This window comes from Leptonychotes weddellii, unplaced genomic scaffold (genome assembly GCF_054177405.1).
Source record: "Leptonychotes weddellii isolate Sample4059 unplaced genomic scaffold, ASM5417740v2 HiC_scaffold_891, whole genome shotgun sequence".
NCBI lineage: Eukaryota > Metazoa > Chordata > Mammalia > Carnivora > Phocidae > Leptonychotes > Leptonychotes weddellii.
Genome location: NW_028060435.1, coordinates 1 through 14806, shown reverse-complemented (window position 1 = coordinate 14806; position 14806 = coordinate 1). Strand labels below are relative to the sequence as shown.

The 14806-nt window shown below is 37.0% G+C and overlaps 1 protein-coding gene across 1 annotated transcript; it reads left to right on the top strand.

The window, feature by feature from the left end:
• The first annotated feature begins 2810 nt into the window (after positions 1-2810).
• LOC145719982 (mdm2-binding protein-like) lies at positions 2811-13859 on the top strand. Its single transcript, XM_081811624.1, has 7 exons — positions 2811-3288; positions 4116-4196; positions 7666-7739; positions 7835-7983; positions 9834-9892; positions 12222-12366; positions 13370-13859. The coding sequence occupies exons 1-7, from the start codon at positions 3171-3173 to the stop codon at positions 13572-13574; spliced, it is 831 nt and encodes a 276-aa protein (XP_081667750.1). The 5' UTR covers positions 2811-3170; the 3' UTR covers positions 13575-13859.
• Positions 13860-14806: the final 947 nt, after the last annotated feature.

Below are 14806 nucleotides of genomic sequence, written 5' to 3'. Positions count from 1 at the left end.
AGCGTAACACCCTCCAGTTCCATCCACGTCGTGTATTTCATATATTTTGACGTCACTGTAAATGGTATTGTATTTTTAATTAAAATTTTTTTTTTAAAGATTTATTTATTTATTTGAGAGAGAGAGAGAATGAGAGACAGAGAGCATGAGAGGGAGGAGGGTCAGAGGGAGAAGCAGACTCCCCGCCGAGCAGGGAGCCCGATGCGGGACTCGATCCCAGGACTCCAGGATCATGACCTGAGCCGAAGGCAGTCGCTTAACCAACTGAGCCACCCAGGCGCCCTTAATTTAAATTTGATTGATTGTTGCTAGTATATGGAAATACACTTCATTTTTTGCATGCTGCTCTTATACCTGCAACCCTGCTAAACTTATTTATCAGATCTAGTAGCTTTTCTTAGATTCCATCTGATTTTTTACATAGAAAATCATGTTCTTTGCAAATAAAGACAGCTTTCAGCCCATACCCTTTCCCTACTACTCTCAGTTTAGGACTAACTAAGAAAAATTCAAACAGTGGGAACTGTATAGGACAATCTTTTGTCTTCAATAAATTGCAAAGGAAAAAAAATAGGAAAAAGAACCGATTTATTAAGAGAGAATTAAAAAACAGGAAATTATTACATTCTGGATCCTAAAACCAAAGGAACAGTAAAAATATTATGTATTTCTTTTTTTTAAATATTTATTTATTTGACAGAGAGAGATTGAGAGCAAGAGGAGGGGGGAGAGGGAGAGGAAGAAGCAGGCTCCCTGCTGAGCAGGGAGCCCAATGCAGGGCTTGATCCCAGGCCCCAGGATCAAGACCTGAGCTGAAGGCAGAAGCTTAACTGGCTGAGCCACCCAGTTTTTATGTATTTCTATATTTTATGTATTTTTATGTTTTCTATATTTTTATTTTATGTATTTCTGTAACAAATTTTATGTATTTCTATAACATATATGAGAAAATTGAACATATACTACTCATTTGAGATTAAGGAATTATAATTAATTTTTCTTTTGTCTTTGATAAATGGTATTGGGATTATAGTTTTTAAAAGAATCCTTATCTTGTAGAGAACATATTGAATTATTTACTTATGAAATAACAGGAGTCTGAGATTCACCTCAAATTCATAAGGAAAGGTAAGAAGTGAATGGAGGTACAGAGGAAATAATATTGGCTATGAGGTTTTGAAACTGGGTGATACCTACTTTTATATGTGATTGAAATTCTCCATAATAAAGTTAAAGAACAACAACAACAAACCCTCCTGACCTCACTTAGCCACTGCTTCATTTCTTTCCTCTCCTTTGTGGCAACATTTTTCCAAAGAGGTTGTCTTTATTCCTCATTCTCTCTTCAACCTACTCCAACCTGTCTTTTGCCCTCCCACACTCATCGCCCTCACTCTACCGCCTGCCAAAGTTACCAGGACCTTCATGTCACTAAGTCCACTGTTTAATTCTAAGCTTCAGTATAGGTGATCACTTTCTCCTCCTGGGTATTCTTTCCTCACTTGATTTCCAGGACACCACCCTCTGCTGGGTTTTTTTCCTACTTTGCTTCTTCTCTTACCTCTTGCCTCTGAAATGTTGAAATGTTCCAGAATTCAGTTCTTGGTCCTTCTCTCTTCTCAATACACACTTCCTCAAAGACTTACAACCAGACTCATGTGTTGAAATGCCATTTTCATGCTTAGCACTCTCAAATGTAGAAATTTACATCTCTACCCTGGACCTTTTCCCCCCAACTCTACACTTGTATTCAATTGTCCACTTGGCCCCTGCCCCACAGTGCTTTTTAAACTATATGTAGCAAAGACTAGTTTTTCCCCATTCCATTGCAGATCAATTATTCTGACTAAAGATAACCCCAAACTTTGTTTAAAAAAATTAAAATACTGCTATATCATCAAGTTGCTATAAAAGTTTTAAAATGTTTAAGCTTATTTCCTGTATATGGCTCATCCAGGAAAGGTAACAAACAGTTCAAGAAAGCAATCATACTTGGAGCAGAACTTGGCTAAGAAGCATCTCAGACCAACATACCCAAAACTGAACTGCTCTTCCACCTGAAACCTGCTTCAATTTCAGTCTTCCGTATCTCAGCTGACGGCACACCCTTCCAGTTACGGAAACAAAAAACCTTGGAGTAACCCTTGTTTCTTCTTTTGTTAGCTCACATTCAATTCTTCAGGAAATCCTTCTGGCCCCACCTTCAAATAGAACCTGACCACTTTTCAACACTCATCGCCCTCACTCTACCACCTGCCAAAGTTACCGGGACCTAATTTGGTTTGTGCCACCATCATGTCCAGCCTGGATTACTGCAGTTGGTCTCCAAACAGATTCTTTGTTTCTATCTTCCATCAATCCCCATCTCTGAACAGTCTAAACTCAGCGGCCAGAGTGCTCCTTTTAACACCTAATGACATCATGGCTCCTGGCTCCAAATCTTTCAATGGATCCTCATTTTACTCAGTAACGAACAAATTCTCACAATGATCTACAATGCCCTATCTGATCCTCCTTATTACCTCTGACCTTCTCTCCGAATACCCTTTCCGGGGCGGGGGACATGAAAAGGGCTGGCTGAAAAGAGAAGAGTGCCAAGAGAACAGCGAGCAGTAGCCAGAATCACGACCCTCGTATATGCTTTCCCGAGGCATCCTGCCTTTCCTGTCGGCTTTCCTGCCGACTCAGCATCATTAAATCCACCCGAGCCACTGACTTCCTTCTGCCGGTGTAATGAATTCCATCAAGCTACAAGAGTTCGAGCTCACCTGGGGTGCCTTAGAGAAACTCGACATGTCTCCCCCACCAGCAGGACCGTCCTTTTCCCAGGATCCAAGGCCAGACCTCAGCATCACTAGCCCGGCGGGAAACGTTACAAACCCAAGCATGACAGTTCCTAGGCCAGCCAGGCCTCGTCAGCTTCTCTGCTCTTCCTGGGTCTCCTCCAATCTTCCCATGGTAGCAGTTTCATCATGAAAGGAGGAAATAATGCAGCTATTGAGAGAATAACTCCCCAAAAGAACCCACCAGCCGGAAAAGCTGCAGCAAACAGACGAGAGCGCACAATTTCCAGCCGACCAAAAGTGGAAGGGAACCGGAAGTATATCAGTAGCGCGCGACTGTTTGGATGTGGAAACCGGGACTTGAAACAGTAGTTCAGCTCTAAGGAGATGGATCGGTACCTACTCCTTGTGATCTGGGGAGAAGGAAAAGTCCAGTACGCAGCGGGTGGGGAAGTGGAGCATGGGCCTGGGGAGTTTTCCGTGGAGGGTACCGAGAAGCTGCCGGGTAAGCGCGGGGCTGAGAAAGAGCGGGAACGGCTTGCGGGGAGGGAAGAAATTTAAGTTGAAGATCCAGTTCTGCAGGGGAAGGACCTATCTCGAGTTCTCCCGGGGATTTGTTTCTCTCTGGGATCGGCCCAATAAGGGCTGACAAATGTCGTTATCTTAATGGAAAAATAGGGACAAATTTGTGGATGCAAAATCCCAGCGCTCAGAAGTTCTTGGCACAGTAAAAATTTAACTGAACAATTCTCTGTGCTTTAGGAATGGAATGTCTGCTTGTTGGAAATATATGCATTCAGTAGTGTTTCCGCCTCCTGTGTGTTCCAAATGCAGGTAGTACAGAAAGGAACAAGATGTAAAAGGGGCTTACTCTCCTAAAGTTTACATCCTAATGGGAGGAGACATCCTACACATAAACTAAGCTAAAAAAAAAAAAAAAAAAATTGGCAAATTTAAAACAATTGTAACCGTTTGAAATTGCACTCCTTTTTGGCGTTTCTGTCTAATCCGTATTCCATTTTATTTGTTTTGATTGGGCAAGCATTTTGAGGAGAAAATATATGTGGTTGTATACAGAGTATTGTGGTAGAGTTTCCCTTCTCCGCTTAAAGTTATTCTTTGCGGGGATTTTTGGATTTGTGTTAACTGGCTAGCATATACAAACTGGGCGCCTTTCTTCTCTGTTTGCATTTGATTTATTATATTGAAACTAGAAAATGTGTAGTTCTTTTATGTACCATATAATGTTCTTGAGAGTCTCTGATGGTGAAATTGGAATAGGCCTAGATTACATAACTCTTGAGCCCATTGAGTTAGTCTTTTCTTTTTCAGACTTAACAGCAGCAAATGTTTATCATCTCCTGAAAAGAAGCATTAGTGCTTCAATGAATCCAGAAGATAGTACTTTTCCCGGTAAGTATAGCACAAATCCCTTATTTCTCTGACACTGCATTTGTATTGGTAGTAAATTTAATTAATTTGGTCACTTAAAGTTACAAGAGATATTTGTTGACTGTGCATAAGCCACTGGGATAGGGAATTAAGGAAACACAAACCTGAAAAAGATGATATCCCTCTCATCTTGCTGCTTCAATGTAATCAAATTGTATGGAAATTACTTTAGGTTCTCAGCTTGACTTTTGTTCCGTTTATGGGATTTTTTTGCCCATCTTTAGTTCCATATAAAATAGGGTAATGTGGCATTATTAGAAGGATTTGCGATTTTGTCCTGAGTACAAATACATTAATGCTTTTACACCCATTTCTTACCATTTTTTTCCACCTTACCTCTTAACAGATTCTCTTTAAAGCACTTCATAATTGTTAAACACAGTGATCCTTTCTCCATTCTTATCTGTTTTAACTTTTTCTAAGTATTTGGCTTTTTTGACCGCACCTTTGCTTTTGTAAAAATCTTTTTTCCTGTGGTTTCTATTAGCATTATACAGATCCATCTATTTATTTTTTGATAGTTATCTTCTCTTTTACTTCCTCTTCTTGGCCTCTGAGAGTGTCTTTCACAGGCTCAGAGAAAAGAGATAACCAAAACAGGCCAAGGCCTAAAAGCTGAAGGAAGCTTCTGGAGATGCTAGGGATAGGGTGCTCATTTTGATAATGAAGTAGTTTGAACAGTTCTTGTCACTTTCTTGTCATCATACAACTTAGGATATAGAGTGAGCATCTCCTCTATGTTTCGGTGAATTGCTGTACTCCCAAGTTTGTATTAGCTTCCAGTGTTTTATCCTTTGCACTTTTAATGTCCTGAAATATCTCCGAGTTCCTTTAGTGCAAAGGTATTTGCCAACGTCATTTTTCTCTGAGACGTCTTCATCCTTTTCTTCACAATGTTTTTTATCACAGCAGCTATTTCTAGAATCCAATTACATTAGATTTGAATATCACTTTGTGTTTTTTGCTGCGCTTTCATCTTTTTTTTTCCTTTTGCCCATTTCCTCTTACCATTATCCAATTCTCTATAATATGTGGATTTAGCACTGGGAGACAAGAAGGAAACACAATTACATACTTGTTCTCTGTTCATATGAACTGAATAACAGATGTGCAGTGACCAATCAACAAACTTGGAAAGTAGCAATGCGATTGGTCACTGATCATGATACACATCTTTGATTTATGTAGTGATTTGCGATCCGAGAAGCTAGCAGTGACTTTTACTTTATGCAATTATGGTTAATTAATAAACCTTGGTAACTGGAGTTTGAACCAATTTTGGGGGGACCAGGAGTTATTGAAACCATGGTAACTGAAATCTGCATATCAGAACCATGCAAAGAAAGAACTGCTCATATTGAATTTCTTACCCTGGGAGCATTATTGCTGTCAGTAATATGGCAAGTTTGAGAAACTGGAAGTGCATTATGATTATAATTGAGCTAAGGCTGGAAAGGTAGGCATAGCTATATGGAGGACTTTGTAAATCATGTCGGGGTGTTTGGACTTTATCATAATAATAATTAGCCATTAAAGGCTTTAATGAAGGAAGAGACGTGCCATCTGTAGTTAGTGAAATATTCTGGCTACAGTAGAGTAGACAAATTTGAGAAAAGTGTAGTTTTGAAGGGGCTGCTGCAGAAGACCAGCTGAGAAATAAGAGAGGCAGTCAGGGTAGAGGAAAATGGATAGATCTAAAGGAAATTATAGAGGTAGAATCCACCTGACTGAGTGTTGCATTGGTGTGACTTAAGAGAAGGGAAGAGGAGAAAGCAATCAAGAGTGACGTTAGGTTTCTGGCTTGGCTACAGTGTAGATGGTAGCATTTAGTGAGGTAAGAGAATTAGGTTTTGAGGGACTAGGACAAGTCCAGTTTAGAACATGTAAATACTCTAAACAGTTGCCTGTAAGATGTCAAAGTGAAAATGTTTTGTAAAAGTTGGATACCTGTGTCCAGAACTCAAAAGGCTGGAGATAAAAAAGATTATAGAATCATCAATATATAGATGTCAGTTCAAGCTGTGAGAAAGGATGGGATTTATGGACAGTGAAAAGAGCAGAAAATTTTGAACTGAATCCCAGTATTTAAAGGAACTGAGCACTGGTTTTTAAAGGCATGAGGAGCACCTGGAAAGATAGCTTCCACAGAAGCCAAGTGTTTTAAGGGAGAAAGATGACAACTGTGTCATCTTTGATTCCTTTCTTACTCTTATGTTGAGAGGTCAAGTAACAGCAGCTGTAAGACCTGCCACGTTTAGTAACATGCTAGTTATTATTGCCTTTAGGGGGTGTAGTTACAGTGGCATATTGGAGACAAAAAAAAAAAAAAAACAGATTGAAATGGATTTAGAGGGGAGTAGAAAATGTGATGAGGAAATAGGGACAGTCAAGTGTAGACAATACTTACAGTTTATCCTTGAAGAAAAGTAAAGAAATAGTACTGTCTAGCAAAGGGAGGTGATTTAAAGGAGTTTTTTTTTTTTCCTTCTAACTTGAGGAATATCTGTGCAAACTTAAATGCTAATGGGACGGAACTGACAGAGGAGGAGGAGAGCTTGAAGGTGCAAGAAAGATCGTCTAATCAGGGGTTTGGGGTCCCAGTGGAAGTCTGAGGGATAACATTGAATTGAAAGGGCAGTACTCCTCATGTACTCACAGAAAGTAATGAGGAAAGACTAATGGGAATGCGAGTAATGTCCTGTGTTTCCTGACAGCATGTTTGGGAGTAATTACCTAATAATGATTTCTATCTTCTTAAGGAAGTAGGAGGTAAAGTCTTTTGCTGAGGCTGTTGGCAGAAAGCGGTAATTAGCACTTAGCATGTTACCTAGCTCCCAGGAGTTAAGCTTCATTTCTCCTCTCTCCTGTGAATCCAGTTTCTTTACATAGTTCTACATTCTTCGTGGCTCTAGATTGACATGCACCCTGGAGATGACCCTTAAGTTCACATCCTCATGTAACATTCTGGTCTCCAAGAAGAGAATCTTCCCTACGTTTAGGCTGTAGTTGTATCTCCTCTCTCTCTAGCCAGGATGAACCAGACCTTCATGGTCTTTGAAGAGGGGATGATCGTTTTTCCTAAAATGACTTACACACTTTTGTGTGACTCAACAGTAATTGAGTGGGTGTATTTTTTTGGTAGACTTTAGTGTTTAAAATGGTGAATAAAATAGTATGGATTTTGATTTTGACAAAATAAAAGTATTCATTGTGAGTGAATAATTTTGCTCTTTAGGCAGATTGTTCTTTTGAATTTTTATAGATTTTAAAAAGATCCACGTTATATGTAAATGCGTAGATACACACACACATATCTTAAAGAACTATATAATATGTATCAAAAATTATATAATTCTTTAAGTATATATGCTATAACATCTGCTTATTTGTGGTATGCCTTTCTTCTAATAATCATGGTTTTGTTTTCAAGCCTGTTCGGTAGGCGGTATACCTGGTTCCAGGAAGTGGTTCTTTGCAGTGCAGGCAATATGTGGATTTTATCAGGTAACAGAAATGAAAAAATAACCATTAGTAAATGTCTTTGTTAATATAAATAATTTCAGGAACCCATCATTTAATGCAGTCTTTTCATGTATTAGTTTTGCAGTTCTGACTGGGAAGAGATACATTTTGGTATGGAAAAAGATGAAATTGAAGATGTTCTTCAAACAAATATCGAAGAATGTTTGAATGCTGAGTGTTTTGAGGAAGAAGATAGTAATAGCAGAGAATCATTATTCTTGGCTGAGTATGCTTATAATAGCTTACTTTCTATAATATCTTTCTATAGTATCTGTAAAATACTTAATATTAGACAGTATTTTAGCCACAAGAGTGAAGGTTAAATGTTTTAGCTATCAAAAGGGAATTTTAGTTAATTGAAATTGTCAATTCTTTATCTTGGAAGATAGGCAATTTGGGCCTTTTATTTGAATAAAACTATTTAAAATGGAAAATGGGCATCTGAAAATGTTTAGTTTCTCAAGCTGAGAAAATTGCAGGAATCATAAAAAGTGATACTCTAATTAATATGTCACTCTCCCTTTTTTTTTAAGATTTTATTTATTCATTTGAAAGAGAGCAAGCACAAGCAGGGGGAGCAGCAGACAGAGGGAGAGAGAGAAGCAGGCTCACCCAGCAGGAGCCCTACGCGGGGCTCAATCCCAGGACCCTGGGATCATGACCTGAGTTGAAGGCAGACGCTTAACGACTGATCCACCCAGGCGCCCCAATATGTCACTTTCTTAAAGATGAATTCTGCCTGATTATGAATTTTAAGAGCTTGACTAGAAACTTTATTTAAGATTAATAATTGGCATTCAAACTCAAACTCTAAAAGTATGATTTTCATTTTGCTATTTGAGGTTGAAATATATGATTTCGTCAATTTATGTATATCTTGAACATTTAGACACCTTTAAAATGCATAGGGTTTCTGAGGATTATATAGACCATTGGGTTCCCTTTCAGGTTTTTTGAATTGTGGTATAATATACAAGTTGGTACAAGTTGGTCCAGGTGATGTAAGTTGTGATTATTTTTTTCTTCATAAAATAGCCCATCTTTGACTCATAATTAATACCTTTCATTTTAGTCTTCCACAGTATTTCATTACAAAATCCCACTTTTGTTTGTTGCAGGAGTCACATATTACAATATTTCTATAAATTACTGGAGACTTTAAAAATTCTGTTTTCCTCTTTTCAAATTATATTTGTATGATTAGTGAAAGGAGATCTTGTAGAACTGAGCAAAGGTTATTGAACCAGGAGTCATTAGAGGTAGTTTCTAGTTACATGATCGTGGGCCAGTCACTCCATTTTTCTAGTCCTTTATTTTCTCGTCCATAAAGGGTTGAGATCCTTTCAGGTGATTTCTAAGGTGCCTGCCAGCCTTAGAGTTCTTATCATCCCATGTTTCCCACCATTACTAAAAGAGTGTAAATGTAATTATTTCTAGTAAGTGACCTAATAATTATTTCCACAAGAGGGAGCTTGAAAACTATTTTTTAACATAACATGCCTTAGGTTTTCTAGACAATGGCAGGTTTGTAATAAAGGATTTAAGTAACTTTATGTTATATAATAAATGTTTGAGAAAAAAATCATCATTTGGATAAAATGAAAAGATTTTGAAGAATTGGAGGACATTATCATATTTTCCACCCAGGGCTGTAGTATGCCATTCAGAGAAAAGCAGTAGCCTTCTTTATTAAACCCTTAGCAATACTTACTTTTAGGGTTCAGAAAAATGTTTGGTCTACTAGTTATGATTTATGTTTAATATACTAGATATAATTTAGAGTTTTTTTCCCCCCTCTTTTGTTAGTATTGTTTGTTTTTGATGGTGTGGTTAAAAACTTGGACTCAGTGTTTGAATCTTAGCTTCTACACCTACTAATTATGTGGCTGAGGCAAATTATTTAAAGTAAGGATAATAATAATAGTAGTGCCTCATGGATTGTCATGAAGATCAAATAAGATAATGCATTTAACATACTTAATAGTGTCTGGCATATAGGTCCATTTAATTAATATTACCTATCATTATTATATGAAATGTGTGGGTGTGTTTTTCTAACTTACCCTTTTATTTTAGCCTATATGAAGAATCTGCAGAAAATTTGCATCAGCTGTCCGATAAACTTCCTGCTCCTGGTAATATTTTATGACTTTTCAATAATGTTTTTTAAAGATTTTATTTATTTATTTGACAGAGAGAGACACAGCGAGAGAGGGAACACAAGCAGGGGGAGTGGGAGAGGGAAAAGCAGGCTTCCCGCTGAGCAGAGAGCCAGATGTGGGGCTCAATCCCAGGACCTTGAGATCATGACCTGAGCCAAAGGCAGACGCTTAACTACTGAGCCACCTAGGTGCCCCATGTTTTCAATAATTTATATCTTATCTTATACTTTCTATGAATGAGTGATGAAATCAGTCTTTATGCTAGTGTCCTCACTTCTAATTTCGAAATTCAAAATGAAAAAAAATTTTTTTAGAGGGAGGGGAAGGACAGAGGGAGAGGGAGAGAGAGAATCTTAAGCAGACTCCACACCCAGTATGGAGCCCAATGTGGGGCTTCATCTCAGGACCCTGAGATCATGACCTGAGCTGAACTCAGGAATCAGATGCTCAACCGACTGAGCCACCCAGGCACTCTGAAAAATAATTTTTTAATTGAAGTTGACACAAAACACGCTTTAATAAAGTATATCACTGAGGCATTACAGTTCTCTTAACTGTTTTTATTTAGTTAGACAGAAATTAGAACTTAGAAAATTAAATACCCATCTCCGTTTCCTTATGTAGTTATTACTGAGGAATGTTTCCACTACATACCATTGTTTTCCACAGTATGTTCTATAGAACACTAGTCCTATGAATACCTCTGGGAGAAAGAAGTTCTTCAACCTAGATCATTTGGATAACGTTCTTATAAGGTGTGAGGCCACTATATACATTATCAAATAGAAAGTTATACAGTAGGGGCACCTGGGTGGCTGAGATGGTTAAGCGTCTGCCTTCGGCTCAGGTCATGATCCCAGGGTCCTGGGATCGAGCCCTGCAACTGGCTCCTGGCTCATTAGGGAGCCTGCTTCTCCCTCTCCCTCTGCCTCTCCCCTGCTCGTGCTCTCTCTCTCTCTCTATCTCTGTGTCTCAAATGAATAAATAAAATCTTTAAAAAATAAAAAAAAAGAAAGTTATACAGTAAAAGAACCGTTATTCAGCATTTTATTTTTAAAGATTTTATTTATTTATTTGAAAGAGAGGGTACAAGTGGTGGAGAGAGAGAAGCAGGCTCCCCACTGAGCAGGGAGCCGATGCGTGGCTTGATCCCAGGACCCTGGGATCATGACCTGAGCCGAAGGCAGCACTTAACTGACTGAGCCACCCAGGTGCCCCTACTCAGCATTTTTTTACAAAGTCCCCCCCCTTTTTTTTTACTATAATAGAAAGCATATTTTATAAAATATTGCATCATACTATTCTTAAAGCTGTATTCTGTCTTAAATTTATCTTTCTTTGTGTCAATCAAGTAGCTGGCATCTAAAGTGAGGTACAATTTGGCATCTATAAATAATTTTGAAGAGCGTTCTTGAATATTGTCATCATTGAAAGTCATTTATTAAGCAGATATTTGTTGCATGTATTGTATGTCATGTACTAGGAGCTGAGTATATAATGATGAGTAAAGCATATGTGATTACCATGAAGGACTTGATAGCTCATCATCTAATCCTTATATTCAAGATCCTATTTTAGTGTAAAGATCCCACATGGAAAATAACTGAATACATAGATAAATAAACATCAGTTTTTTAAATGAAATGTGTCAAATTCAAAATATGCATTGAAACATATAGTTGCTGTTTTGGCAAATTAGAATGCTTTCATTATCAAATTTCTATTTGGTTTCTGTTTCATTTATATTATCTTGGTCCTTTGGTAAATTTATAATTTTATAAAATGTGAAGTTTCATGGAGTTATACTTTTTTTCTTAGGAACTAATGATGTTGTCAGTATAATTGAGTTTTCTGAGTGTTTTATTGTCCTATACAAAGAAATAATTTATTTGAACATTACAATTTTATATTAATTCATTCCCTTTTGTATAAATTAAGTACAGAAAAATATACTGAAATTGCCCAGGTTTTTTTTCTCTGTTCAGTACAACAATAGCATTGATGATCTCAAGAGCAATATATATAATTAAGCACTGGTGCATAATTGGCAAGTAATTATGATAGACTCCATTGTTTCCTGGCATATGCCAGCTATTTCAAGATAACATGGCTTTAAATCAATGATGAACATTTAGAAATTTTGAACTCCTAAAGATGTGTATTGTTTTGAAGAATTTCAGAACTTAAAGTTAAAATCCTTCTTTGTATTCTAAATAAATGTAAAATTCAATTTTTTAGGGTACTATTTTGAGACATTTCTGATTTTCAGAAAAATTACGAAAATGCCTTATTCTCTTTCTAGGTAGAGCAATGATAGATATAATACTGTTGCCTTCTGACAAAGATCCTCCTAAATTGAAAGACTGTCTGCCTACTGTGGGAGCACTAAAACATTTGAAGGAATGGTATTCAGCAAAGATTACTATAACAGGAAATCATTGTGAAATGTAAGCTGCTCTGTTTTTATTGGCTCTCAGTGTTATGTCTTTACAATTAGCATGGTATCCTGTTTTTAATAGACTTATGATTTGAAGTTTTTTTTTAATGTGACAAGATAGTTTTATGTCATACTGTTATTAGAGGTTTATCTATTGAGAAGAATCTAGATTTTTCTTGTTTCATACTTTATATTCCTGAGGTCTTTAAGTTTTTAGTAAATATCATCAATGCTGTTTTATAACCATTATTGAGCATTAATTATCTAAACACACTGTGTGCTTTTAAATAAGTGTGTATTGTTCATTGAGCACCACGATGAATTACATGGATACACAGGATTTGTTATGTCATATTTGTTTTTTTGTTTTATGTGCAATGTAGAAACAAGTCTATACGGTTGTGTTTTATGATATTTTAGTAAGGACCAGTTGTATCCTTAAAGAAGTATTCAGTTGGATTTATTAACTTCATGATTTTCTTCATTTAACAAATGTTTATTGAGCACTGACTTTATGCCAAGCACAGCAATAGATGCTGATTAGTTAAGAAAGCAAGATTTGATCTTGTTCATTGAAATACAGGGAGAAACAGGAGTGCTAATAGTCATGATCATCTGTGAGAAGTGCTACTATGGAATTCCATACAAAGCTGTATGAGAAAAATTTAGGAGAGCAGTTCTCCCTTTGAAGATAAAGGACTGATACTAAGTCTATGTGTGTGTGTACCTATGTGTATATCTGACACTTTTAAGCTAATAAGTAGTAATAGGAAAATCTGTACCTTCATCTGTAGTGTTAAGGGTAATTCCTCTTAACAGGGATATTGAGATTAAATGGACATGTAATAGTGACTCCCTCAGAGACTGACTTAAGGGATGTTCTATAATATTAGTAGATAAAAGCAGCAATAGAAACTGCATTTTTCCCTGTTAGGATTATAGTTAACTATAACCGTTAAATCTAAGGAAGATATAAAACCCTGTATTTAACCATCATAATCTTTTATTTATAGGAATTGTCAGAAAATTGCAGAATACCTCTCTGCTAATGTTGTATCTTTAGAGGATCTCAAAAATGCTCTTGACTCAAAGGAATTATGGAGGGGAAAGATTCAGATATGGGAAAGAAAGGTAAGTGGATTTCTCAGTTATCACAGTTTGCGAAGCAGGCCTTTCAGCTTTATTTACAGCACAGATAATTTAAATGAATTTGAATGAAAATGTACCTTATAAAGATGTTCTAGAATAGCACTATCTAAGAATTTTCTGCGATAATAGAAATGTTCCGCCTGTGCTAATACAGTAGCCACTGGCCTTATATTGCTACTGAGCACTTTATGTGTGATTACTTATGTGATTATTTCAACCAAAAAATAGAATTTTAAACTTTATTTTAATTATATAGTCACCGTGGTTATCTTTTGGACACTGCAGCTCTAGAATCTAACAGTCTTTTAAAAATATAGAATTTGACATTAGTTGAGTTCATGTTGTTTATCCAAGACGCCTAGTTCATTACATGTGTAAACTACTGGAAAGCTGCTTAGAACATCTTAACTATAATACCATTTTATTTTTTTTTTAAGATTTATTTATTTATTTTTAGGGAGAGAGAGTGGGAGAAGGGGGCGGGACAGAGGGAGAAGGAGAGAAATCTCAAGCAGACTCCTCACTGAGGGCAGAGCCCAATACTGGGCTCAGTCGTACAACCCTGAGATCATGACCTGAGCCAAAATCAAGAGTCAGACGCTTAACTGTCTGAGCCACCCAGGTATAATACTACTTTAAATGATCACTGCTCTCTACTAATCAGCTCTGATTTTGAACAATTTTTTTTAACCTCACAAGATCCCAGATTTTTCAACTACAAGATGAAAATATTGGATTAGTTCAACTTCTCTGATCTTAAATTTCTATGAGACCCCAATTCTATTTTGGCATCTTTTATGATGAATGAATATGTTGAGTGGCTTTTATAAGTTGTGTGCATGTTAAAGCAAGTATCTAGTATTTTATATATTTTTGAATGTAGGTAAAACTAAAACAATAAAGTTTCTTGGAACGCCTGGCTGGCTCAGTTGGTTAAGCATCTGCCTTCAGTTCAGGTCATGATCCTGGGGTCCTGGGATCGAGTCCTACATCGGGCTTCTTGCTCAGTGGGGAGCCTGCCTCTCCCTCTGCCTGCCGCTCCCCTGCTTGTGCTCTCCCTCTCTCTATATCTCTGACAAATAAATACATAAAATCTTAAAGAAAAATACCAAAAAACAATAAAGTTTCTTAATGTTTGTTTGGGGTGGCATGGGAGCATGAGTTGGGTCTTATATTTCTATAAAGATTTATTGCACTAATTACTAGATTTTTTTTCCTTTTCAATTCACCCTTAACTATGGCTTAATAAAACTTCTAATAAGGGGGCACCTGGGTGGCTCAGTTGGTTGAGCAACTGCCTT